Source organism: Cololabis saira, chromosome 4 (assembly GCF_033807715.1).
Source record: "Cololabis saira isolate AMF1-May2022 chromosome 4, fColSai1.1, whole genome shotgun sequence".
NCBI lineage: Eukaryota > Metazoa > Chordata > Actinopteri > Beloniformes > Belonidae > Cololabis > Cololabis saira.
This window is the reverse complement of record NC_084590.1, coordinates 5,685,589-5,713,335: the sequence shown is the minus strand read 5'-3', so window position 1 is coordinate 5,713,335 and position 27,747 is coordinate 5,685,589. Positions and strand designations below refer to the sequence as shown.

At 42.4% G+C, this 27,747-nt stretch overlaps 1 protein-coding gene across 2 annotated transcripts in view; it reads left to right on the top strand.

Moving 5' to 3' along the window:
* Nucleotides 1-27,747, top strand: part of LOC133441419 (alpha-2-macroglobulin-like) — a 60,282-nt gene that overhangs the window by 8,877 nt on the left and 23,658 nt on the right. For both annotated transcript variants that reach the window (XM_061718698.1, XM_061718699.1), the window contains exons 3-20: nt 1,478-1,634; nt 2,500-2,552; nt 3,623-3,643; nt 4,647-4,815; nt 4,908-4,992; nt 7,759-7,879; nt 7,952-8,066; nt 8,770-8,879; nt 14,116-14,280; nt 14,394-14,630; nt 15,533-15,596; nt 16,114-16,259; nt 16,902-17,051; nt 18,683-19,066; nt 19,517-19,589; nt 19,687-19,807; nt 20,520-20,745; nt 21,660-21,786. In XM_061718698.1, the coding sequence (XP_061574682.1) occupies nt 1,478-1,634; nt 2,500-2,552; nt 3,623-3,643; nt 4,647-4,815; nt 4,908-4,992; nt 7,759-7,879; nt 7,952-8,066; nt 8,770-8,879; nt 14,116-14,280; nt 14,394-14,630; nt 15,533-15,596; nt 16,114-16,259; nt 16,902-17,051; nt 18,683-19,066; nt 19,517-19,589; nt 19,687-19,807; nt 20,520-20,745; nt 21,660-21,786 (2,524 nt within the window). The remainder of the gene's footprint in view (nt 1-1,477; nt 1,635-2,499; nt 2,553-3,622; nt 3,644-4,646; nt 4,816-4,907; nt 4,993-7,758; nt 7,880-7,951; nt 8,067-8,769; nt 8,880-14,115; nt 14,281-14,393; nt 14,631-15,532; nt 15,597-16,113; nt 16,260-16,901; nt 17,052-18,682; nt 19,067-19,516; nt 19,590-19,686; nt 19,808-20,519; nt 20,746-21,659; nt 21,787-27,747) is intronic.

Genomic DNA, 27,747 nt, shown 5'->3' with positions numbered 1-27,747 from the left:
TTGCCCAAGTTGAGGATCTGCACAAAAACATCCAAACACAACGTGAAGTTGCAGCAGCATTCCCACTGAAAACCTGTGGACGCGCTAGCTAGTGATGGTTGCCAGTCAGGGTCCTTAACAGGTTGTTTTACTTCTTTACACGAAATTAGCGGCTTTGTATGTGACGTGTTTTTAACTTTAACGAGAGAAAGTTCCACTGTTAAATGAAACCACTCAGAGCTGCAACAACTCAATGTTTCCCTTCATGTTGACGGTTCTGAAACCCCACAACACCCACAGGAAAGACTTCCATGATTTCATCATCACAGTTGAACCTCTGCAGATGTACAACGCTACGGACACGGTGCAGGGTGACAGGCGGCGGCTGTATGAGCCTGGTTCAGTTTTCCTCGGGTACGCCGTCTGCAGTGATGTCTGGTTGCGATGTCTGTTAGCGACGAGGAGCTGAATTGAGAGAGACCAGAACCGGGCTCAGCGCAAGGATGAGACGGCTGACCACGACGCTCACGCCAGAACTAAAGCTGGTCAGCAAGTCCGACACTTCAACCAAGGAGCCGCTAGGGCCTGGATCCAGACTTGCAGGTCCCTGTACCCACCACTAGGCTCCGGATCTAGACGCGCATGTCCCTGTACCCACCACTAGGGTCTGGGTTCTGACCTGTAGGTCTGTAGATAGGTTTGGTCTGGATTGCTTTTAAATATTGCAACTTCTTTTTTTTCTACCCATGACTACGTACATGCAGTCAAAATTCAGGTTATTGCTAATATTCCGGTTACTGAAACATTGGGAATATTCCGTTTACATGGTGATTAATCATTCAGGATATCTGGATCAAACCAGCGACGCGCGGAGAACATCATGATACAATTCCCGTCATTTCCGCTTCTTCTTCCTGTATCCAAATTCAAAACAAATGCTGCTTCACGCAACTTTTCTCTCACCTTCTTGTAAATCTTCTATCCCGGTACTTTCTACCGTCTACAAATGCAGAAATGTTCATATCCTTCATTACATTTATGAAGTGATTAGTCTCCTCCTGGTCTTGTGTTTCTCCGTGTTTATAAGAACTTCCTGGACTCAAAAGACCAGGATTCCTTGTGAACAGAGCATGCGCAGAAAACATTCATGTTCCGTTTGATGGGGATATTCTGTTTGGTGTTTACATGACCCAATATTCAGGTTTTAAAAGGAGTAACCCAGGGCTCATATTCAGGTTTTTAAAAACCTGAATATGAGCAAATTGGGGTTATTCAAAGGGGTTATTGGTGTTTACATGGCCGTGCAAATTCGGGTTATTGCCAATATTCGGGTTTTAAAAGGGTTATTGACAGCATGTAAATGCAGTCCATGATTCCCTGCTTTATGCAGCGGTCCTCAGTAAGGGAACAGAACAACATGTTGGTGTGTAATCGTGGGGTAGAAACGACAGGGTTGAGTCCCAGTTCCTCCTGACAGGTGGCTCTGCTTGTGTTTCAGGTTCCTACCGTGGTCAAGGAAACCGTGGCGACCGTGAATGTCACCATCCGGGGTGAGAGCGGCATTCTGAACAAGAAGAGCAAAGTCCTGATTGCACCTCCGTCTTTTATCCACATCGTCCAGACCGACAAACCCATCTACAAACCGGGACAAACTGGTAAGTGTGTCCAGTGGCCTCTGGCAGAGCTCTGTTCAGTACCGGCTCAGCGGCTTCTGGGTGACTTTGGTACATCTGCATAACACTGAGCCATCACAAGATATTATTTATAAACTGCACAGAAAATGGTGGTTCTTCACCCGATGCCTCTCAGCAATTCAACACAATTTTCTTCAGGCAGGATTTCAACTTGTTCGTGGGTGCTATTTTAGACACCCAGAACATGATGATCTTTAAGTGCCCATTTCTTTAAAAGGGAGAAAAATAACCCACCAAAGACAAATAATCATGAGGAGTGCGAGTGGGGACATAAATCAGAGCGTCATCTGCATATAAACTGACATTTGTATTAATTAGTTATCAAAATGATTAGTTATCATATAGAATTAAAGAAACATAAGTCATCATACAGAGCCTTGTGGCACTCCTCAGTTAGTAAATTCTGTGTTTCCATGGTGATGGTCTGTCACAGATGTCTGAGTCCAGAGGCGTCTCCTCTGGAAAACGTTAACATCAGGCGTCTTTTTTCCACATTAAAGTTTGAAGTGTCATTGGTGAATGTGTCTCTGTATTGTAGTGTTGGCAAAGATATCCATCTGCTGTTAATGAGTGATGGTTGTTTATCCAGTCGTCTGGGGGATCTAAGATCACACGTGTCCAGATTAGACCTGGTTCCTTTGCCTTCACATGCTGAAACTCCAGCCTTTTCTAATTTGGGTTTCTAAAGAACACAAGCGGCTGCTTTGCTCTGTGAACGGTTGATGGCCTTAGCTTGCCTCTCTCCCCTCGGGTTGTTGTGCATTCTCCACCTCTGTTACCCAGGACAATCGCACAGACGGTAACTGAGTCTTTCTTCTCTTTAAAGTCCAGTTCCGGATTGTCTCCATGGATACCAGCTTCATCCCTGTGGACCGCGTGGTACGTCTTCTGCTCAACTATCAGTTTTCCTGGACGGCGGGTTGACGGAATTGATGACGGGCTGTGATTTCTAGCGAGCAGGCGGTGAATGTGAAGAGCGAGGTCTATTTGGTTGAGGAGAGTGGCAGGTGAAAGCAGGGCTGTTTGTTGATGTTTGAGGACAGCGTGGGTGTGATAACCATGCTGTCAGAGTTCATTTGGCACACACTGCATCTGACCCAAACATCTGAATCAATACCAGGACAGGCCTGTTACGTGTGCACCGACACATGGAAGCGTGGAAGCCATGTCTCCGTCTAATCCGCGGCTTTCTGGAGAGTGTGAATCCCGTCAGATGTGATTTAGACCTCACGTGTTCCTCACCGTCAGACTGTCACTCCCGTCCTTCATGCCCTTGTTCAAGCACTGGACAACAACAACATCTCGGCCAAAACTCTCTTTTCATTGGGTTTTCTAATAACATTAGTCCTCTGTTTTTACAACACATGCTGCATGTATATAAAAAAATTAAATAAAAAATATTCCCCTAGTTATAATTGGGGGAATATTTTTTTTTTTCATTATGCACTTCGAGATAAACGTCGAAATGTCGAGAAAAAAGTCGAAATGTCGAGGAAATAGTTAAAATTTCGAGAAAAAAGTCAAAATGTCGAGATTAAAAAGGAAAGGAAAAAGGAAAAAAAAAGAGAAAAAAAGGAAAAAAGAAGAAAAAAGAGAAAAAAAAGAGAAAAACTGAAGAAAAAAAACGAAAAGAAGAAAAAAAGGAAAAAAGAGGTCAAACATTTTTGACAAAGCTCTAGAGCCGCGGGTTGCCGACCCCTGCTATAGAGGAACGTTTTTCTTATCAAAGTGGGTCATAAGCATTAGACAAACAACCTCAGTAAACCAACCAGATATTTATCAACGTGTCATTATTTATTTAACTTCCAGCAGCACTAACTCAGCTGATGGTTCCTCCAGCAGGAACTCTATACTGTATTATATCTGACTGTATATATTGATCTGTTTTAAAATGTGCATGAAAATGTTTGCGTATGTCACTTATACTGTTTCTGTTGTGTTTCTTTCAGTACAAAGAGGTGACTCTCACGGTAAGAAATGTTGACGCATCGGTGCCGAGCAAGTGTGTTTGAGCTGAAATAGGTTGGTCCTTATTTGTTTCTTTTTACAAAATACAACATGATTACTTGACCTCACGACTCCACACCAAAGGTATGTTTGTTAGTCAATACCTTCATGTTCAGCCATAAAACTGCTGATCGTTTCTATTCTCATCAAAATTCTGTTTGAGGTGAATAAAATAGCGGACGTGTTTCCAACCACTGAAGTGCTTCACTTCACTTTTATGCGTTTAGCACCGGTTTCCAACCAAGGTCATCTTATTTTACATTCCAGTCAGTTATATTCATGTATGAAGTCAGGGGTGCAACTACCTACTTTTTGAGGGGTATGCAAAGACGTTACAGCCTGCCAGCCTGATTTTTCTTGTTTTGTTTCTGTGTATAAACCTTATTCATTCATAGATTTGCATTCCAGTCTTTTATCTCAAGTTACATACAAACATATAACAGCAGAATGATCAGCTCAATCACAAACTAAAAAGAAATGATGACATCTGAAGAACAGTTTGGACCCCATGTAACAATGAAATTGTAACATGTCGTGCCTTTGCACTCGCCCATTTGCCAAGAATGTCATCAAATGAAATAGACCGTTCCACACTGTTTTCAATAGAGATCACTGCTAACTGGGTCAAGCGATCATTGCTTATACTCGAACGAAAGTATGTTTTGATAAGCTTCAGCTTACTGAAGGATCTCTGGGCAGATGCAACCATCAGAGGCCGATCAGGAATATTCTGACGGCTACTTTCAAATTTGGAAACACCAAATCCAGAATCTCCTGTATGAGGAACTGTGATTATCTACTGCAGTCCTTTACTGTCTAAAATGAGCCTAAAACATGTCATAGCAACAGTCACTAAGGGGACGGGGCCTCCCGATAAGTCAGTCTGGCCGAACCAATCCTAGAACAAGTTACTTCCTGTTGTGGTGGGGGTGGGGACGACGTGGTAACCTCATCTCTTCACTGCAGGGTCCCGGTTCCAACCGCATCGCCCAGTGGCTGGATAAGGCCATCGTCAACGGCATCCTCGACCTCGCACATCCCACAATCCCCGAAGCTGACCAAGGGAGGTACTACATCACTGCCATGACCAACAAAGGAGAGATGATATATCACGGATTTGACATCAAGGAATATGGTGAGGTGCAGCCGGGTGACGGAGCAGAAACTGGAGCCAGTCAGAACTTCATATACACTCTTTAACGTGCTAATCTGTTTCTTTTGCTGTAGTTCTGCCAACGTTTGAAGTAAACATGCACCTGCCTGAAGTGATAAGCATCCTGGATAAGGACGCCACGATGAGGATCTGTGGAAAGTGAGTGCTTGCTTTAGTCTGATCGCCTGTATTCACAGCAGAGGAATCAACAGAATCAATCAAACCGCGCTTATTTGAAATATGTGGTTTCATGAACTCCTCCCTAAGAGGGTGTCTGGGACAGTGTTGTCCAAGTTCCTACTTCTCATGAACTAGTTCAAAGTTCAGTTCACATAGTTTAAAAATGAACAGTTCAATTCAATTCAATTCAATTCAATTTTATTTATATAGCGTCTAATACAACAGAGTTGTCTCTAGACGCTTTCCAGAGACCCACACCCAGAACATGACCCCCGAGCAGTTATTACATAAACAATGGCAGGTAAAAACTCCCCTAGTGGGAGAAAAACCTTAAGCCAAACAGTGGCAAGGAAAAACTCCCCTTTAGGAGGGAAGAAACCTTGAGCAGGACCAGGCTCGTAAGGGGGGACCCTCCTGCCGAGGGCCAGACTGGTGGGTCAGGGACGGCAACAGCACAGCAGGCAGGTGGAAGCAGCCACGGGATGACCAGGGGTGGGGACCGCAGGCAGGTGGAAGCAGCAACGGGATGACCGGGGGTGGGGACCGCAGGCCAGCACGCAGCTCCCGAAGCTCCGGCCCAATCAGCAAGTCCCAGGTTGGGGTGCAGGGTCGGGGAAAGACTTGTGCTCCGTAATGCAAGCTACAAGCCACCCACGACCACCTGCAGGTTCCGGTGTCCGGCAAAGGATGCTGCAACATGGACAAAAGAGAGAAAAGGGAAGAGAAGGGGGGGCCAGCACAAGAAACTACAGGAGCGACTCTGACACACTAAAGTTTACACTACCTAGAGATTTACCAACACCAGCTAGAGGTTTACTAAACACTAGTTCACGTTCATAGGTCACCATTTTCATTTTGAACTAGTTCAAATTCAGTTCATTTCAATATTTTTAGGTGAGAAGTACGAATGAAACGCCCCCCTATCCTAAAACTGTTCACTGTATATCAGGACCCCCCTGTCCTGCATGTTTTACATGTTTCCCTGCTTCAGCACCCTGATAAAAGGCTGCGTTCAGACTGCAGGCAAATCTGATTCATATCTGATTCCTTCTCATATCCGATTTTCAGGGCTGACTGTCCACACTGTTTTTAGCAAGTGTCCAAATCGGATCTGGGTCTGTTCAGACTGGGCCACCTCATTGACTGATCTGATCTGCCGTAGCAACAACGTCGAAACGGAGGCGTCACCCAAGCGCGTGTATTGTGTGCCGTCATGTAATTGCGACAACAAAAACAATAACAAGATGGAGCCAGCTCATCACAGATTAATGAGGCGTTTCGTTTCTTCCTCTGTCCAAGGACTGCTGTTTTCGGCATCTTCCGACTGCTCCATACCTGTAACGTAGCTCCACAACTCGACATGGGTGGGTGGTTTGGCGCACGGGTCTGGTCTGGCGTCACGTAGAGTGACGTCACGGACAGTCAAAACCGATCTGAGTGTTTGGAGCTGTTCAGACTGAGACGCATCTGCCCAAATGCGATATGAATGCGATATGAAACTACCTCCCGGAGGTGGTTTCCATCTGGTTTGCAAAAATCAGATTTGATGCGGTTTGGGACTGTTCAGACTTCAAAAGAGTCATCCAGTTTCAATCTGGATGGGCTAAAAATCGGATATTGGCTGGCAGTCTGAACGCGGCCAAAATGACTGTCATTAACAGACTTGTGCAGACCTGGATGACAAGCTGATGACGACCATTAATTAGAATGAAGTGTGATGATGCAGGAAACATCTAAAACATGCAGGACGGGGGTCCAGAGGACCAGGGTTGAAGACCCTGCTGTATACAATCATGTCCTGGTGGCTTTTCAACTTTACTCAGGCTGTAAATCTCCAACAATGTATTCCATTATCAGTTTGTCTACCTGTTGCAGGTAAATCCTCCCCCTGAAGGAGCAGCAGTGGAACTGGGGTCGTTTGGGGCTGTTGGGTCTTCTTGGTCTTTCCTGATGACTTTGTTTGATCGTCAAAGACTTGCAGATATTTTCTCACACTGGACGGATGCTTTAACTCCACAGGACGTTTCAAATGTGAAGTTGACGAGGCAGATGTTCTGACTTGTTTTCTCAGCGCAGGTGGACATAATTTGCACAGAAAGGTTCGATTTTTACCATCGGACTCTTTGGGAGACGATGTGTAAAATTCCCACAGATAATGATAAGTGGATCATCATCTGACGTCTCGCTGACGCTGCGTCGGCATCATCTCTCTCTTCACTGGTCATGTAAAGATGCACCGGGCTCGGGTCGCCGTTGCCATGGAGCTGGTACCCGTTGCTATGCTGGTGTGCACTGCATTGTGGGTAATGTAGTGTGAAGTTGTCGTCTCGTCGAGTATTTTAAATTTGTGTTCCGCCCGATGGTGAAATAAGAAGGAGGATTATTCCATAATAATTGGACCTAAACAGTGAAGCTGAAACTCACATAATCTGAACAGTTCAAATTCCAGTTCATGATCTGCAGAATGAACAAGTTCACGTTCAACTTCTTTATTTGCAAACATGTTGCGTTCAGTTCAACGTTCTCACAGAAATGAACGTGTTCAATGAACGTGTTCATTTGAACTCGTTCATGCACAACACTGGTCTGGGACAACCCACCTCTCCATGAGGAAGAGCAGTGACCCTGGTACGAGTGTCTCATGGGTGATGGAGCTCCTCCCCCTACCCCTGACGGCCGGTCCAGCCACAAACCCATTCCTCCTTGACTCGTTAGGTCAACGTGTTTCTGCACCATTTCTTACAGATACACATACGGGAAACCAGTTCTGGGTTCAGTGAGAGCAGAGTTTTGTAGACATATCGTCGTGCATTACTGGACATCACCATCTCATCCGGGAGACATCTGCAAGACTTTCCAGCTGAAGGTGAGTGTTTCCCGTGGTCAAGATGCCGCTTCCTGAAAGAGCTTATTTTCAAGAGTCTGAGATCTCTTCCAGACGGATACGAGTGGATGTGCCACACAGGTGGTGGACCTGGCCGACTTCCACCTCCACAAGAAGCGCTACTACGACCATTTTCTCGTGTCTGCTGAACTGGTGGAGGACGGCACCGGTAGGTTGACAACCAAAGGTCACCTCAAGGTGACTTTAACAGGTAGTCTCCGTCTAGTCCACTGGTCCAGGGTAAAGAAACCTACATCTAGGCCATATCAGTTACTCGTCGCGGGACAGTCATTTTGCTGGACTGACCCAGTAAACCCAGATGGACAATCTGTCCATACAGATCTCCAACCGGTGCCCCATTGCTGGATGGGACGTCACGGTTGTGACCTCAAAGTCCTGAGTCAAAGACACTGGACACCGCTGTCATCACGTGGATCACTAGAAGCTCTCAAAGCTTGTGGTCCACTTCAATTAGTCTGAAAATGAAAAAGTACAACAATGCTACAAGAATGATCTCCCTACAGTCTAAAATATCAAACCTCAACAACAGACACCATCAGATATCTGTATTGAGACTGCTGTCACACTAAGTGTAAAGCTGATGAATACGCAGACGACACCACACTGATCTTACAGTGCTGTGGGCGCTGCTTTAGTCTTAGAACGTCTCAAATCATGCACGAAGTGGCTTCTATTACTGCACTGTTCTGAGCATGGGGTGATTTACACTATAGCTGTTACATCCGGAGCGCTGTGCTGACATAAATAAAGAAAACTGGACAAATACGATCACTGCTGCTACCTCAGATTAAAAGAAACTGCCGGCAGTGGTTCCTGGCGAGCTCTGATCTGTTTGTCTTTCTACCATCTAGGGGTCATTCTTGAAGCCTCTGGGAAGATCACCATCACCAGTCAGATAAGAACTGTCACCTTCCAGGATGTACCTGAAGCGTACAAGCCCGGCCTCCCGTTTGACGGAAAGGTAACCGTGGAGTCCAGAGCAATGAAACTGAAGCCTCTACTGTGAAGTTCTGAACAGGAGCCTATGAAGTCTGAGTTGATTACTTTGGAAGCGGCGGCACTAGGCTTGGGCGGTATCCAAATTTTGATACCGTCAAACTTCAGTATTACCGTGACTAATTAAAAATGATGACGTAAGCCTCAAGTGGTATTACCAAACTGTTGGCTTGAGCCTTCACCGTTCAGAAACTGAATACCAAACACTATTACTGAACAATAACAATATAACATGATTAATATTAACAACTTTTATTAACAACAAATGCAGCTTATAAAAAAAGTGCAAATACAACAGTCGCGCACAAATCAATTTGAGTGAGTCGGTGCTGTTATTTCAGCGCCGGATCACTCCTCTGCGGTGCCGACTGGACCTGCCGCTGCAGCGGCTCGTTTCTGCAGGAGGTTTATTCCCAGAGACATGTTTTTTAGTAGGGGTTGGGGTTGTGCCTCTGTCTCTAGGATTCTGATTCCACTGCTGCTGGTGCTTGCCCCTCTAAGCTCATGATCTCAGCCTGTAATTCAGCCTTGATTTCAGCCAGTGCGTTATCATCAGTCTCATATCCTCCGCGGTAACGAGGGTCGAGGAAAGTGCACTTTCGCATTCATTTGCGCACTGAATCAGATTCATACTTGGCCTCCAGCTTTTTTAGAATTGCAGTTTTTATTGACTTTGTTAGTTCGAGGTCGTTTTCTGACACAGCCAACACATTGTCACGGAGATGCGTCCTTAGGTTAGAGGTGTTTGCATCTCTCGTGGTCACCTTTTTATTGCAAATTACAAATTGCCTCATCAGTATTTACCGGCTCTCCTTTCTCGTTTGCTTGGGACCCGAAAAACTCCCAAACTGCAGAAGTAGTGTTCTTTTTTGACACCAAGTCACTCGATGCGCGACCTGCCATCTTTCTCCCCCTCTCTCTCCCAGTGCGTCAGGTGATGACATCACGTTCATAAACTTTAAGGAAAGTTTCAAAATGTAGGCTAAAACATATTCAACTGTTTAAGTAAAACTGAAAATTCAACCACACATAAGTGCTACTGGACATAGAATCAATTTTAGGCATTAAATGACTTTTATTTGATATTTAATTGTTATCTCTGAGGCCCCGTTTAAACGTAGCAAAAAACGGTGGAGTTTTCATGCGTTTTGGCCGTTCGTTTACAGGAAAACGAAGCTCAAAGTCACCAAAAACCATCATTCCTGAAAACTCCGGCCAAAGTGAAGATTTGCAAAAACTCTGTCTTCACGTTTGCTTGTAAACAGAGAGAAACGGACATTTAGGCTTCAGAACGTCACATTATGTGACAGAAACATCACCAGCGTCATGTGCTCGACTTGTGTTTACAATTTGTTTTTTTCCAGGATTCTGATTGACGAGCATGACTTTATCTTCTCGTTACACTGCCCCCTGTAGGTTTGGCTGCTCATAGCACCTTAACAGATATTCATGCGGGTTCATGTAAATGATGGTATTTTTCAAATGTTTTTGTAAATACCCGGCTATGTGTAAACGTGTGCTTACTGTATAAGTCTATTGCATTTTTTCATGACGGTATTGAAAATGATACCGCTGCTATTTTTAGACACCGACAGTATACGGTATTACCGTAATACCGCCCAAGCCTACGCAGCACCATTACTTCCTTTCCAGCGAGGAGCATGCTAGCTTTAACACTGGGTGCGTCCGAAATCGCATACTAAATAGTATATACTAAAAAGTATGCTTAAATTTGGCACACTTTTGAGTAAATATCAGTAGTGTGCATTAATTCGGACGTACTATTAAGTGCGCATACGTCACTTCCTGCCGTAGGGAGAGGGAGGGGGGGGAGGAGGGTGTTACCATGGTAACCTGTCACAGCAGCGGTAGCAGCTCCGCTCCGATCTGCTCCGCTCTTTCTCGTTTATCCCGGCCCAAACAAGATGGCATTTCCCCTGCGCAGTGTGGTTCTATTCTCACCTCGTCAACTTCTAACGAGAAACAGAAGAAGAAGCTTAACAGACGTCGGGACTCTGACAGGGAACTGCATCGCCAGATACTCCTCTGTTTAGAGGAAAAGGCAAGAATAAAACTTTTTTTTACTTCTCAGGGAATATGAGTTACGAAGTTCTATTTAATATGCTGTACATAACAAAAAATTAAATAAATGTATTTTAAAGATATAAATATAAAATGGAATATCTTGTGAATATATCTAGTTTAATTCCTCATGTGATGTAATTAGGGCCAGAGCACTGACAGTGCGAAGGCCCTATTGTACCTGTAGTTTATATTTGACATGTCTACTCATTAAATTAGACACATTTGCAATACACTGAAATATACTTGGGTAATTTCATGGTTAGTTTAGGCTATTTAAAAACATTATCTGACAGAATATATATTTTGGTATGAACCATTTTTTGCAGTAACCCAAAGCAGCATACTAAGCATGACCATTTATAAGCCACTGTATACCTATAGCCTACTTTTGTGCCTTGTAAAGTGATAACAAAATAATATTACATTTTTAAAAAGAAAATACACCAATAACTCTTATTTCTTCATTTGATTTATTCTATTTCAGAACATAAAGCTGAAGCTCTGAAGCTCTTCCACTCCATCCAGCTGCAGGCCATCTGCGACCATCAGGGGCGCTTCCTGGACATATTTGTGGGTTTTCCTGGGTCTGTCCACGATGCTCGGGTGCTTAAGAACAGCCGATCCAGCCATCCTGCACAATATCTGCCTGGACAATGGAGACGTGATGGAGGAGCAGGACATGCAGCCCCCTGATGAAGACGTGATGAAGGAGCAGGACATGCAGCCCCCTGATGAAGACGTGATGGAGTAGGAGGACATGCAGCCCCCTGATGAAGACCCTGGAGCATCTGGGTGTGCCGAGTTGTCCTCTGGAGAAAAAAATCAGACAAGCTGTCAGCCGCTGTCTCAGCTCCAGTGGTTGAAGTGCAAGCTCTGCCACACCATGATTACATCTAAATGTTAACAGATATTCATCAGATTTAAAATCAATAATTATAATTGACTAATCAATCAATGTAAATATTTATATAATAGTTTATACTAGTTATAATATAGTAGTTAGTATTTGGAATGCATAGTCAACATTTATTTAATCAAACATGATTTTGTTCTATTTTTTTTATTTAATTCAATCTGTTCATTGTTCATCTTTATTTTTACCTCACATTAATATTATTTTTGATAGTTGTTGAAATATTGAAGAGATCAGTTTGGGATTGTTATAAAGGGCTACAGGGTATTATTGTCATTGTTATCATAATCAACATCTTCATTATTATTAACATTATTAGCATTAGCATATTATACTATATATTGATTCTAGTGAATTACTGCTTTAATAAAACTTGTGTTACTTGTAATTGCTGTGGCTTATGGTGTTCAACCTTTGCCTATTGTATTATTTTATCCCCTGAGGTATTTCCTAGATGCCAGCTGTTGTCCTTCTTCATGCAAGTTAATAATGATCCAAAATGTGTTATAATAACACCATTTAATATTAACCTTTCTGTCACCCTCCTTAAATACAAGCAACTTCAATTATCCCATGTTTCTATAGTTACTATATTATTTTCAATAATTTTATTAAAGGCAGGGCCTTTTGAAAAGTTAAACTGGTTTGGGTTGCTACTGTAGATATGGAAAAATCAGGCCAGAAGAGAGGATCTACAGTTCTGGTTATTAATTTGCTTCCCTGAGAACAGTCTGTTGTTGGCTGCTCTCCAGCGGATCAGCTGCTCCGGGTTATCCTCTTCTCGTCCGTCCCTGGCACATCAAAACAATTCACGTGATAGTATTTCACTAACAGAGGAAAGTATCACCCCTTAAATTGATTAGATACGATGGTTGTGTTTCCCTAACCCCTCTCACTCAACGTTAACATTATACCATAAATAACATTAACACTAGCCATCACTGACTGTAGGTAGCTCATTCAACTTTGCAAATACATCTACCTACACGATAATGTGATAAATTATGAACTCATCTGGTTAATATCTTATGGAAACCAAAGCGAAATCACACCTAATTACTCACATTTGAATTGTAGCGGGATGGTGTTGCTTCTGCAACTTTCCTCGGCTCCGGCAGCTTTATCCTCCATCATGTTGCTCTGCGCAGCCGAAGGTGCGCGCGCAGCAACCAAACACCGCGGCATTGCATTGTGGGAAATTTCTGCTCGGGTAGTGTCCATCGATGCACACTCAAAAGATTCTCCGGAATGAGTATGCATGATGCACACTATTTAGTACGTTCTAACGTTTCGGACGCACTAAAAAATCTCGCATACTCATTTTGCATACTAAATAGGGTGCAAGTATGCGATTTCGGACGCACCCACTGTCTTTAGCAAAATGCTCTCAGACACCTAGCAATGCTATTAGCATGCTAGCTGGGCGCCAAAAGTCAGTCAAAGTGCCACTTTGCCAAAGTAGAGTGTCACGAGAGCCGTTAACCTTGTTTCACTTATTTCATTCAACCTGTTTCCTCAGCATCTCAGGGGGTTCAACTTGAACTCACTGTGGGAGTCATGAGCATTGCAGTTCCTCCACCGACCACTAGGGTCCAGATTCAGACCTGCAGGTCCTCTACAGACCACTAGGGTCCAGATCCAGACCTGCAGGTCCTCTACAGACCACTAGGGTCCAGATCCAGACCTGCAGTTCCTCCACCGACCACTAGGGTCTGGATCCAGACCTGCAGTTCCTCCACCGACCACTAGGGTCTGGATCCAGACCTGCAGTTCCTCCACCGACCACTAGGGTCTGGATCCAGACCTGCAGTTCCTCTACTGACCACTAGGGTCCAGATCCAGACCTGCGGTCCGATCCAGCATGCTCCTCTCCACTTTGTAATGACGTCACTAACAGCGGATTGAAAGTCCAGCACGGAGCAAAGTTCATGAAGCTTCTTCTGCCTCGCTGGATGTCTCTGAGCTCTTCAAACGGACCGTTTAAGACAGATATTTGTAAATGGAGAGCTTGTGGATAGCTGCTGGAATTCATTTACGAGTCTGACTGAAAAACACCTGACTTCAATAGTTAATTATACCTCATATGCTCTACTTTTATCACTTTTGCATAAAATATGCAAAAAAAACCTCCGTCGTCGGCTCTGTAAAGACATTTCGTGAGAGTGTAGATGAGATCTGAAATCCTGCTTCCACTGTGTTCCAGGTGAAAATGGTCGGTCCAGACAGCAAACCTGTTTTCAATGAGACGATCTACCTGTTCGTTGTAAACAACGGAACCACTGACACGTTGATGTTCACCACAGACCTGCGAGGCATCGCTCTGTTTTCTCTGGACACCTCCCTGTGGACACATGGCATATCTTTGACGGTGGGTGGATCTGGTTGTAGTCTCCAGGGACCAGTTGCTCTCAGGGGAAACTGAACCAGTCGGTTTATGTTTGAGACCCGGAGGTGCAGTTTGACCTTTGATCCCTTCCGCAGGCGCACTCTAAAAGCACGTTGGATGACGGACCAAAAAACTACGAAGTGCGGAAACCGGATTATGACCGGGCCTCCCATTCCGTCACAGAGTTTTACTCCAAGAGCAGGAGTTTCCTGAAGCTCCTGCAGGTGGGCGAGGCGTTGGCCTGCGACAGAGACGCAGCGCTGCAGGCTCAGTACATCATCCAGGGGGAGGAGCTGAAGGACGGACAGGAGACCCTTGACTTCTTCTTCCTGGTATGTGTTGCAGGGTCCTTTTACTATTTTAACACCAATTGCCACCTTGGCGTCCTCCGTTGACTAGGCCTGTGTTCTAAAGCGATTGTCATATTAATTCCTAAACATCGATTCATATGTCTAAAGATCGATTTTTTTTTTCCATTTATTTTTTTCATCATTACATAACTTTTGGTATTTTTTTGTTTATGCTCAAAAAATTAATGTTTTGTTGGACAGAATAACTGGTGCCATGTTTTCAGTTCAGTAAAGTTTTCAGTTATAATTGCATAAATTGTCTATATTTCATTACTTTATATACTGTCTTGGGGTCACATTTGCATAAAATGCTAAAAACCAAAATCTCAAAAATTAAAAACCGAAAAAGACCAAAATGGAAAAAATAAAAACAGAATGAATGTTGGAAAAAATAAAAACGATTTCATCCATCTCTGTTTGCTGCCCTGGATCTGTTTAATCATTCTGAAAGGAGTTTCTAAAAGCAGTTCTATCAGCATTCTGGGAGGTGATTGGTCCTTACAGCATCATTAGCTGCAATACTTGCTGTTGAATCTCAATATAATACTAGTATTAATATGTTGCAGAACTACAGTCATATAATTCATGCAACAGCTCAAAAAACTGTTTTAATAACACTAACCCAAACCGATATCAGAATCGAATCGGATCATATCAAATCTTGATAATCGATTCTGAATCTTAAGAATCGGAATTGTATCGATTCTTGACATTTGTATCGATTCCCAGCCCTGCCGTTGACCCAGTCTCTGAAGTGACCTGATGCAGACCAGAAAAGACCAGGAAACCTTAACAAACTTGCATTGTGTGTTTCTACATTCTTCCCTCGATCTTAAAAGCTCCTGTTTACCAATTTTCCCCGCATGTCTTTGTCTTTTCCCAAGGTTGTGTCCAAAGGTGCGATCGTGCAGCACGGCAGTATCCCAGCTGACGTCAAAGCAGGAAAAGGTACAAACGCTATTGAACTGATAATCTGAAACAAATCTATGTCAGTCATGAGGTTTTATTACGGAGAAGGTTAATAAAAGCTTAGAGCTTAAGAAAACTCAAATATCCTATTTCAAAAAATTAGAATATTCTGGTAATCTTAATCTTAAACTGTAAACCATAATCAGCAATATTAAAATAATAAAAGGCTTGCAATATTTTATTTTATTTGTAATGAATCCAGAATGTATGATATTTTTGTTTTTTTAATTGCATTACAGAAAATAAAGAACTTTATCACAATATTCTAATTTTCTGAGACAGTCCTGTACAATAAAGAGCCACTACGCTCAGAAGGATCTTTCTCATATTTTTACCCAGAAAAACCCTGGAACTAAAAGAGGAGGCACAAAAGAGGGACTTTTGTGTACAAAGCTTGATTTTCATACGCAACCATCCCTGGTCCTCCTGTGTGTTTGGAGCCAGTGAAAGTTCTGCCAGGGTCCATTCCCTGACCCGTGTCTGCTTTCTGCTCCAGTCAACCGAGGAGAGCTGACCATATCCCTGGGCCAGGTGACCAAGCTGGCGCCGATCGCCCAGGTGGTGGTTTACACGGTGATGCCCGGCGGAGAGGCGGTGGCCGACAGCAAGGACTTCCCCGTCCAGCGGTGCCTCAGCAACAAGGTACAGTAGGAGACGCAGAGACGCCGGCTTCAGAGCCAGAGCAGTGGGGGGGGCAAGGGTGGGGGCCAGGGGGGGCCACGGCCCCCACTACAAATTTGCTGGCCACCCCACTGGCCTCAATAAAAAAAAAAAAAAAAAAATATATATATATATTTATATATATATATATATATATATATATATATATATATATATATATATATATATATATATATATATATATATATATGTATTAATGAACTAAGTATATTATATATTGAAATATATATGATATATATTATATATTAAAAATGCATATATATACAGTACTGTCTCAGAAAATTAGAATATTGTGATTTGCTGTAATGCAATTACAAAACAAAAATGTCATTCTTTACAAATCAACTGAAATATTGCAAGCCTTTTATTATTTTAATATTGCTGATCATGACTTACAGCTTAATAAAAAATAAAATATCCTATCTCAAAAAATTTGAATATTCTAGGAATCTTACTCTTAAGCAGGAACAGTGAAAATATGCATGATTCTGCTGCCTTCTTCAGCAATAATTACATGATTTGTCTGTCTTTCAGATATATCTGTTGTTTGTTGCCATTTCCTGGTACCTGCAACACTGACTCTCCACTTTGTGTCCGGGCCAGGTGTCCATGAAGTTCTCCTCCGTCCAGACGCTTCCAGGAAGCTCGGTCAAGCTGACCCTGGAGGCGCAGCCGAGGTCCCTGTGCTCCGTCCGAGCCATCGACCAGAGCGTCCTGCTGCTGCATCCAGAGAAGGAGCTCACCGTCGACCACGTATGCTGCCGCTCACCCAGGCCTGCACCGCTACCTGGCACAGGGGATGGAAATTCAGACTGAAAAAAAAAATAATAATCTGAAATTTAATAAAAATGTAATAAAGTAAACTGGGGAGTTTAAGACTGCATGATACGGAAGAGTTTAGGGCCATGCAGGAGAAAAAATATTTGAGAGGGGAAATCTTTTTTTTATTATGCATTTCCACAAAAAAGTCGAAATGTCGACAAAAAAGTCGAAATGTCGAGATTAATGTGGAAATACAATTTCGAGAATAAAGTCGAAATTTCGGGAATAAAGTCAAAATTTTGAGAAAAAAGTTGAAATACAATTTTGTGAATAAAGTGGAAATGTCTCCTCTGGTCCCTCAAATCCAGTTAGGAGAGACTGACAGCTCTGCAGCAGCAGCCGTAACTAACTAACTAACTAACTAACTAACTAACTAACTAACTAACTTACATCCTTGCAGTGGAATGTTAAGGGTACGTTTCTGAAGTTATGCAACTGTATATGTGTGATATGTGTTTCAAATCAATATTGTAAAGCCAATTTATTCTTGAAATTGTACTTCAACATTATTTTCGACATTTCGACTTTTTTCTCGACTTCCTCCTCTAAAATATTATTTTTATTTTTCTCCTGCCTGGCCCTGATACTCTTCCGTAGCATGATCCCTGTTTTATAAACAAGACAAAAAAATCTGAAACCGATCTGAAATTTCTGCAGAAAAAGGAAGGAAATAGTTTTATAGTATCACAAATTTGTGAGGAAAAAACCTGTAATTAGTCTAAATTAGTTCGGGTTAATTTAGAATAAATAATTTAATGGAGTTTTAACCTTTTTATTTGAATACATTTTTTCATCAAGTGATCTAATATCTGCTGTACGTACAAATTATTATTATTATTATTATTATTATTATTATTATTATTATTAGGGCTCTATTGTATCTGTAGGAGTTCTGGTTCTCGTTTTTATTTTTCCCCAAAAGTCACCAAATTTTGCACCAAGCCAGGCCTGGCGAAAAATGTGATATTTAATGGTTTGCATTAATGGGCGTGGCCTAATGGCTCAACAGCGCCCCCTAGAAAACTTTGTGCCTCAAGCCCCACAATACGGTTTGACGTACATGCACGAAAATCGGTACACACCTGTATCATGTCGCAACTTAAAGAAAAGTCTCTTGGCGCCATGGCCGAAACTGAACAGGAAGTCGGCAATTTTGATTTAATCATGTAATTTTGGCGCAATTTATGCCACTTATTCGACCGTTACCGTAACGTGCACCCAGGTGTGTTATACATCAAAATGTGCATCTCCATCCTGCGACGACATGCATTACTTTTCTCAGTCAAAAGCGTTAGACGCCAAAAAACGCACCCCTTCTTCTGATTGGTCAATATTTCATAGTTCCTATTTTCTGCCATATTTTTTCAATGGTTTGACATAAAGAGTCATGGGTGGTGTCATCGGACTTAGTTTTGAGTCCTTGATCTTTATGGGTGAAAATTGCATCCGCGAGGGCCCGTTCATCGCTGCTTGCAGCTTTAATTATTATTATTATTATTATTATTATTATTATTATTATTATTATTATTATTATTATTACTACTACAACAATATTTTTTCAGGTGTTCAACCAGCTGAGTGTCAAGAAGATGTCGGGATACCGCTACATGGTCGAAGACTCTGACAGGTATCCCTGCTTGATGGACCTATTTTCATTTGTTCCTGACCCTGTGCCGGCACTTGAACCTCGGCGGGAACTTGAACCTCTGCGGGAACTTGAACCTCTGCGGGAACGTGAACCTCTGCGGGAACTTGAACCTCTGCAGATAGTTAAATTTCTGCCGGTTCTTGAACTGCCAGAACTTGAACCTCTGCCGGAAGTTGAAGCAGTGACTGAAGTGGTACCTGAACTAGACGTTCCACCAGCAGACAAACCCCGGGCAAAGCGTTCCTTCTACAGGAACTACAGGAACGATAAGAAGGATGATGTCTACAGCGTCTTCAAAGTAAAGCACTGTTCATTTTCCATACATGTACAGACACTAACCAATCATGAATTTAGATTAAAAAAAAATATATGTATGTATATATATATATATATATATATATATATATATATATATATATATATATATATACACAGTATATATATATATATCATGTATGTATATGTTACATTCTTAAGTAATGCTTTGTAAAATGTGAATAAAATCACAAAGAATTGCTAAATAAACTTGATTGTCAGCTGGTCCAGCTACTTTTATCTAACTTTACCTTGAATAACTTTAACTTGGTCCAGCTAACTTTAACTTGATTAATGTTTCTTTGGTCCAGCTTTTTTTCCCTCTCCTGTCCTGGAATTGTCTTGTGGTTTTCATTCTGTATCATCAGTATTTATTTAATCATGTACAGCAGACGATGTCACACTAATTCGGTTTTCACATGTCAACTTCTAGGAAATCGGAGTAAAAATGATCACAAACTCTGATGTGAAAAGGCCTATTGGTTGCTTTTCCGTTGAAGTTTCTCGTAAGTTTCTTCTTTTTATTTGTCAGTTGTTTTGTCCATTAATAGCAACCGACAGAAATGAATGCTACATTAAAAATTGTTGTAAACTTTCGTTCAGACCATGTTACGTACGCTGCTTTGCCTGGTGGAGGAGGTCGGCGTGGAAATACTAAGGAGACTAAGGAGACTATTAGAAAATACTTCCCTGAGACCTGGATTTGGGACCTGGTATCTATAGGGTAAGTATTTTAGATTAATGGATTTGTTTTCCCATGTGTTCCTAGGTGTAGCCTTTGAATCCCCTCGCCTCAGATTGATGAGTTTGGGCCGGAATTATTATGGAAGGACACAAAGGAGACAGTCAGAAAGTTCTTCCCTGAAACCTGGATCTGGGACCTGGTTCCTGTTGGAAAAAGATAACAAATCAGATAAATGATGATGCATTTGGGCATTTTAAACTCAGAAGAAGCAGCAGTGTTTATTTGAATCAGTGATATTATGTTGCTGTTTTACTCTGTTAAGTGTGGTGAAAGCGGTAAAGAATCGTTTCTTCAGCAGAAGATGGACCCTATTACACCAGGAAACTGGACCACATTACACCGGTCATGAAATCACTACACTGGCTTCCAAAGACCTGAATGGTCCAAAAATACATGGTTGATCTGTTAGTTCCTATGAAGCTCCCAGACCCCTGAGCTTCATCTGGATCTGTTAGTTCCTATGAAGCTCTACTCTACTGCCCTTACTTTTAAACTTAACTTGTGCTTTTTATTAATTTACCTCTTTTCTTTTCATTTTATTTCATTTTATTTTTTATTTAATGTTTAATTGTGTCTTGCCGCTTTTAATGTTGATGTAAAGCACTTTGAATATTTTGTGTTGAATTGTGCTATACAAATAAACTTGCCTTGCCTTATGTTGTTTTAGCAGTTTTAATTTCACTGTCCACAGAGACAACGGGTCAGCGAACGTGGACAAGACGGTACCAGACACCATCACCAAGTGGGCGGGCGGGGCCTTCTGCATCTCCCCCGCGGGCTTCGGCATGGCCCCCAGCGTGGGCCTCACCACCTTCCAGCCGTTCTTCGTCAGGCTCACGCTGCCCTACTCCGTCATCAGAGGGGAGGTGTTCACGCTCAAGGCCACCGTCTTCAACTACCTCTCCTCCTGCGTCCGGGTAAATGTTTATTTTGGAAGGCTCCCCATTAGCTGTGCCCTTAAACACAGCTAGTCTTACTGGGGTCCACAATTAAAACAATACATTTAAAACATACAGTTCAAAACAAGACATAAAGTAAAGAAAACGAAATAACACGACAAAGCTACATTAAACTTTACCGTACATGCAAATCCTTATCTTAAAGCAAAAAAAAAAAAAAAAAAAAAACATACATGAAACATTCCAATATACAGTAAAACATAATTTAGGCCATGAAAATCAGATAAAAAATACACCTTACCCTGTCCAGTATGTATGTATCTGTATAAGTGTGTGAGCGTGTCTGGTATCCTATACATATGATATTCCAAGGTGTTTCTTAATTTGCTTTTTGAATATTGATTTCTGTGTTCATTTAATCATAGGCAGTGGTAAAGAATTCCATGATTTCATTGATCTATATTCTACTGTATGCTTCAGAAGATTAGTGTTTGGCTTAGGGCCTGTGTTGCCTGTCTAGTGGCGTATGGATACGACTCTAGATTGTGTCTTAACTGATTGTACTGATATAATGGAGTTTTGGATTGTAAAACCTTCCATATTGAAAACAGAAGTGCAGCATTCATTCTGTCCTCAACTTTTAACCATCGTAGACAGAAGTGCCTGCTGTTGATACTGTTATTATATGGACACTGGAGAACAAGGTGCTGCCTTGTTCTGAACCAGCTGGAGTTTATTTCAATCTTTTTTAGTAGCATTCGTCCATACTATTTGGCACTAGTCAAGCTGTGAGAGAACAATTTTGTTTAGTACTATTTTAGTTAATTCTGATGTTAGACATAACATAAATGTTGGAGCTCCGGTGGACGTGGGCAGGACCTGCTGTCAGCAGGTTGCTCGTTGAATTCTTGGATGCTGCCCTGTGTTTGCAGGTGAGGGTGACGCTGGCCGACTCGGATCAGTACACCGTCAAAAGCTGCGACGACTGCCTCTACGAAGAGTGTCTGTGCGGAGACGAGAGCAAGACCTTCTCCTGGGCCGTGACTCCAACTGAAATCGGTAAAGTGATGAACAGGGTTGCAGATGGTGGAGACTTTCCACAAACGTCCCATGGACATCAACAGGAAACATGCATTCTATTTATTAGGGGTGTAACGATACACTAATCTCATGATACGGTACGATACACGATATTGAGGTCACGATAACGATACGATATGATATTATACCAGTATTTTTTTAACAACCTTGAATGAGGAACATATGACTGAAAAAAATGGTCTTTTATTTGAAAGACACCAAATACAAAACAATGCTGTACGTTTGCCCTATTGTTACAGTTTGTAATGCTTTATAACTTTTTAAGTTTTAAAGAGAAAGCCAGGCCAACCATTTTCCACAAACTGAACTAAAAGTAAATGTCAGGTTTGCATTATGCATCTTCAGTTTCATACAAGTACAAATATTTTGCCACAAACTGAATCGTTTCTCTCATGTATGATTTGACTTTTTTCTTTTCCAGAAATTTAACAACTAAAATTAAATAAATAAATAAAATTAAATAAATACATCATAAAAAAGATTGATTCATGCTCACCTTATAAGTGTAAGAGGAGACTTATTTTTGTTAAGAAGGTTGTTTTGGGGGCTTCCGGTAAGATGGGGCCGTGAGAAGACCGCAAGTCCGCTGCTCCGATATACTTTTGCTTTTTTTTTCCTCATAACACATTTTTCCACTGATAAAGTCACTGCTGCTGCTCTCTCAAGGTACAACTTACGCAGTGGACCCTCAACAATGAGGATTCCGCCGAAACAAAACCCCCGTAAGGCCGAGTCAGCCGCGGGCCCGGACCCCATTGTTAGCACCGCTAGCACCACTAGCACCGAAGCAATGCTGGAACCCTCCGATATTAAATCTCTCTGTACGTTGCGGAGCGAGATACTGTCCGAGCTTAAAACGCTTCAGTCAACATTGCAAGCACACGAGGTGAAGTTGCAGGAGTTCGGTGATTCATTTACCGCAGGCAGGCGGAAGCAGCAGGATGATCAGAGGGGGGGGGGGCGTCAGCAGCACACAGCAGACATCCACGTAGGCAGGTGGAAGCAGCAATGGGATGACCGGGGATGGGGGGGGGGGGGCGGGAACGCAGGCCAGAACGCAGCTCCCGAGGCTCCGGCCTGCAAACATGCACAAAAGAGAAAAAAGGGGGGCCGGCAAAAGAAACTACAGGAACGATGGACAAAAATGATGGCTACGTCGTTCCTTCCAGACGAAGGAACGTATTCTACGCTTGTCGAGGGAGAAGGGCCAACTATTCTTCAGAGGAGCGAGAGTCCATTTCTATCCTGATTTCAGCGCAGAATTGGCCAAGAAGCGGGCCGCTTTCATCCCGGTCAAAGGCAGGCTGCGCGAGGCTGGTCTGGAGTTTGCCCTGCTGCACCCAGCTCGGCTCCGTGTCGTTCATGGTGGGAAGAAGCATTTCTTTGATTCACTTCAGGAGGTCACCACCTTCCTACAACAAAAGACCCCGCAGCCGCCGGGTGACTGAAGATGTGACACTGGGACTGCCCCGCTGTTTTCCGGTACTGTAAGTGGGCCTCTGGCTGTTACCGGGAATATGAGCCACCTAATACACTCGAGCTATTAGCTTCTGGTGGTTGCTCCTCATTTGTACCATTGAACCCCCCCCCCGGTGTTTCTGTTTCCGGTCCCGCGTGTGATCAGATGCAATGTTCATTGTATTTTATTTTAGTTATTTATTTTTATTTATTTAATTTTAATTTTATTTTTTATTTACTTTTTTTTATAATTCTTCTTAAACATTTTCATTGCTGTTATTTCTTTATTTATTTTTTTATTATTTTATTCACTTTTTTCTTTTTTCCTTCAGACTATGTTGCACTGTCTGATTATTCACGAAGAAGTGGTTTTACTTTGGTGGAATCATTGATCAATGATCAGCCCCCCCCTTTCCTTTTTTTTTTTTTGGCTGCATCAGCTCAATATTTTCAGGGTTATTTTGGTTGTATGCTACCACCTATCTTATAAAGAGACTTTTGGGTTTATTTCTATTTGATTTTGAGATCTTAATACTCCTTTATACTAATGCTTACGGTCACTTTATGTCCGAATGGTCTTTTGGTACCTGTTCCTTACTTTGTATATACAGCGCTTACCCTATGTTTTTCTCTGCACTGTTATTCATAGATAACTCGGAGCAGAAGAGTTAGGTCACGTTAACTAGTGACAGTTTAGCTGTAGGTAGGTTAATAGACGAACAGTTCACGTTAAAGTTAGGCATCTCACTGGGGAGATGCTGGGGGTGGGTCGCTGGGTAGGGGCATGTTTTGCTGTACGGTTTGTGTTCATTTTATTTATTCATTTATTTATTTACCCCTCCCCTTCTCTTTCCTTCCCCATTTTCTCTCTTTACCCCCTTCTTATCCCCCTCCTCTCTCCAGCCCTTCCCGTCCAAGACTCAATTTTACATCCAAACTGGCCTTTACAAACTTAATCTTATCTTGCACTATTTTTACCGTAACACTTTTGCCTAAATGAGTCATCTAGTGAAAAAACAGTTACATTTATTTCCTGGAATGTCAGGGGGTTGAACCGTCCTGTTAAACGGAACAAAGTTCTCTCACACCTCTCACTTTTGAAGGTCGGAATAGCCTTCCTTCAGGAGACCCATCTTTGTAATTCTGATATCCCTAGGATTCGACGCAGCTGGGTTGGCCAAGTATACCATTCACAGTTTAACATTAAGAGTTGTGGATCTGCCATCTTGATACACAAAAACATCCCGCTTGTTGTCAAGAAGGTTGAGTCTGATGCTAGAGGCCGCTTTGTTATTATATCGGGCGAGCTTTTCGGCAAACCAGTCACTCTGGTGAATCTCTACGCGCCTAATTGGGATGATAGTCAATTCTTTATTAAATTGTTCTCTACAATCCCAAATATCGACAGCCATGCATTAATAATTGGTGGAGACTTCAATTGTGCTATCAACCAAAATCTTGACAGGTCGTCGTCCAAAATAATACCCCCACCCAAGTCAGCGACAGTTATACAAGCGCTATGTGATCAATATGGCCTCTCTGATCCCTGGAGATTCCTATTCCCTCCAATCAAAGCCTTTTCTTTTTTCTCTCCGGTCCACCACTCCTTCAGCCGTATTGATTACTTTCTGTTGGATAATAATCTTCTCCCCTTAATTAAAAATTGCTCCTACGATAGTATCGTCATATCAGATCATGCCCCAGTCTCTTTTGAATTGATTATACCACACCAACTTCCTTCTTTTTCACCCTGGAGACTTAACCCTCTCTTACTTGCGGATGACAAATTCTCACAATTTCTGACCTCCGAAATCAAGGCCTACCTGGAGTTTAACGATTCACCTGAAATCTCTAGATCAACCTTATGGGAGGCTCTCAAGGCATACATCCGAGGCCAGATTATTTCCTATTCTTCTAATAATAGGAAACATGAGGTCGCTAAACTTAAAGAGCTATCGCAGGCGATTCTTAGATTGGACGAACAATATGCTTGATCACCTGACCCCGAGTTGTATAAGGAGAGGCTGCGCCTTCAGGCGGAATATGATTTACTATCAACGTCCAAAGAGAAACGTTTGCTGCTGAAGAGTCGCCACAAATTTTATGAGTACGGAGAAAAGGCTAGCAAGCTCCTAGCCTCCCAGGCTCGCTCATTCACCTCATCTCGCTTGATTCCTCAAATTAAATCTCCCACAGGCACTATGTTAACCAACCATAAAGACATAAATGACTGTTTTTCTAAATTCTACACAACCTTATACTCTTCAGAATCTCGGAATAATTCATCCCTAGTTGAATCATTTTTCGACGGCATACACTTACCATCGGTTGATGAAGAACTAAATTCTAAGCTTGATAATCCCCTGACTTTACCAGAAATTACTGGAGCTATCACGGCTATGCAAAGCAGTAAATCCCCAGGCACAGACGGATTCTGTGTCGAATTCTTTAAAAAGTTTTCTACGCTACTATCTCCACTACTTCTTGCTATGTTCACTGAGTCTTTTGACTGTGGCCATCTTCCAACAACTTTAACCCAGGCTTCTATTTCCTTACTGGTCAAAAAAGATAAGGATCCGACCCTCTGTGAATCTTATAGGCCCATTTCTCTCCTTAATGTAGATTTCAAAATCCTTGCCAAAGCTCTTGCTCGCCGGTTGGAGACAGTGCTACCCTCTGTAATTTCCACCGATCAATCTGGCTTCATTCAGAAGCGCAACTCGTCTCATAATGTGTGACGACTTTTCAATGTTATTTATACACATTCCCAGTCTGGCGCTCAAGAAGCAATTGTTTCCTTAGATGCTGAAAAAGCTTTCGACTGGGTCGAATGAGCATATCTCTTCACTTCAATGCAGAAATTCGGTTTTTCCTCTAACTTTGTGTCCTGGGTGAGGCTGCTGTACTCATCTCTGACAGCCTCTGTCTGCTCTAATAATGTTCACTCTCTGTACTTTCAGCTACAGCGGGGCACAAGGCAGGGCTGCCCGCTCTCGCCCCTTTTATTTGTAATCGCCATTGAGCAACTAGCTGCATCCCTACGTCAGTGTCCATACTTCACCGGTATCACTCGGGGCGACACAGAACATAAGGTCTCATTGATTGCTGACAATTTACTTCTTTACATCTCCAATCCCACTCTGTCTGTTCCACATATCCTCTCTATTCTGCAGAATTTTGGTAAGCTCTCTGGTTACAAACTTAATTTCTCTAAAAGCGAATACTTCTCCATCAACACTCTGACGGCCTCGATCCCATTTAAAGAAACACAAAATGGATTTAAATATTTGGGAATAATGGTCACACGATCTCTCAGCGCGCTATTCAAACATAACTTTGGCCAGCTACTAGACCGATGTAAAGAAGATTTGACAAGGTGGTCCGCTCTCCCCCTGTCCCTGGTAGGCAGGATTAATTTAATTAAGATGATTAACCTCCCCCGTTTTCTTCATTTATTCCTGAACGTTCCTATATTTATTAAGAAATCCTTTTTCATTAATCTGGACAAATTAATTCTAGACTTTGTATGGGGCAATAAGGGTCATCGTATTAGGAAAGCTTTTCTACAGAGACCAAAGAAACTAGAAGGATTAGCCCTCCCAAACTTCCTCTTCTATTACTGGGCTAGCGACATACAGAATATATTCTTCTGGACTGACCGTTCTGAAGCTGACGGAGCTCCTGTTTGGGTACAGGGAGAGGAATCTTGTAGCGAGTTCTCTCTCAGCTCTATCGTTTGCTCATTCCTCTCCATCTGTGTGAAGGTCACGACCTCTAATCCCATTGTCTCTCATACCATGAAAATCTGGTCCCAATTTAGGAAGCATTTCGGTCTACAGGAAGCATCCATCTTATGTCCTATTGCTTCTAATATTGCCTTCATTCCTTCCAATACTGACACAGCATTTCAACTATGGCATAGAAGTGGAATCAGATGCTTAAAAAATGTATTTTCTAACGACATTTTCCTTTCTTTTGAACAAATTAGACAGAGGTTTAATCTTCCCGGAACTCACTTCTTTCGATATCAGCAGATAAGACACTTTGGGCCAAATCCACAAAGAATAGATCGCGCCCGCAAATAGCGCTGTGAATTGCGCCGCATTTGCGCCCGCAATTTGCCCCGCTTTAAGGTCCTATTCACAAAAGATTTTGCTCTAATGATATGCCGGCGCAAACACGCCCATATAGTTTTGCAGCTGAGTGCAATTTTCGCTTGTCTGAGTAAGTGAGCGGAGCTGTTTCCAGTGTTCTCCATATTTCAGCACACAGATTGGTCCATAATGAAAACTGCAGAAATAAAAAATAAAGCGAGTGAAAATAAAATGCTGTGAGGCGCAAGGGCGCAATTTCCACTGGGAACAGGGGGGGGACGGGAGCCCCGCTCCCCCTCCTCCCTCCTCCCTCAGTGCTGCTCAAGGCTGATTTATGGTTCTGCGTTAAATCGACGCAGAGCATACA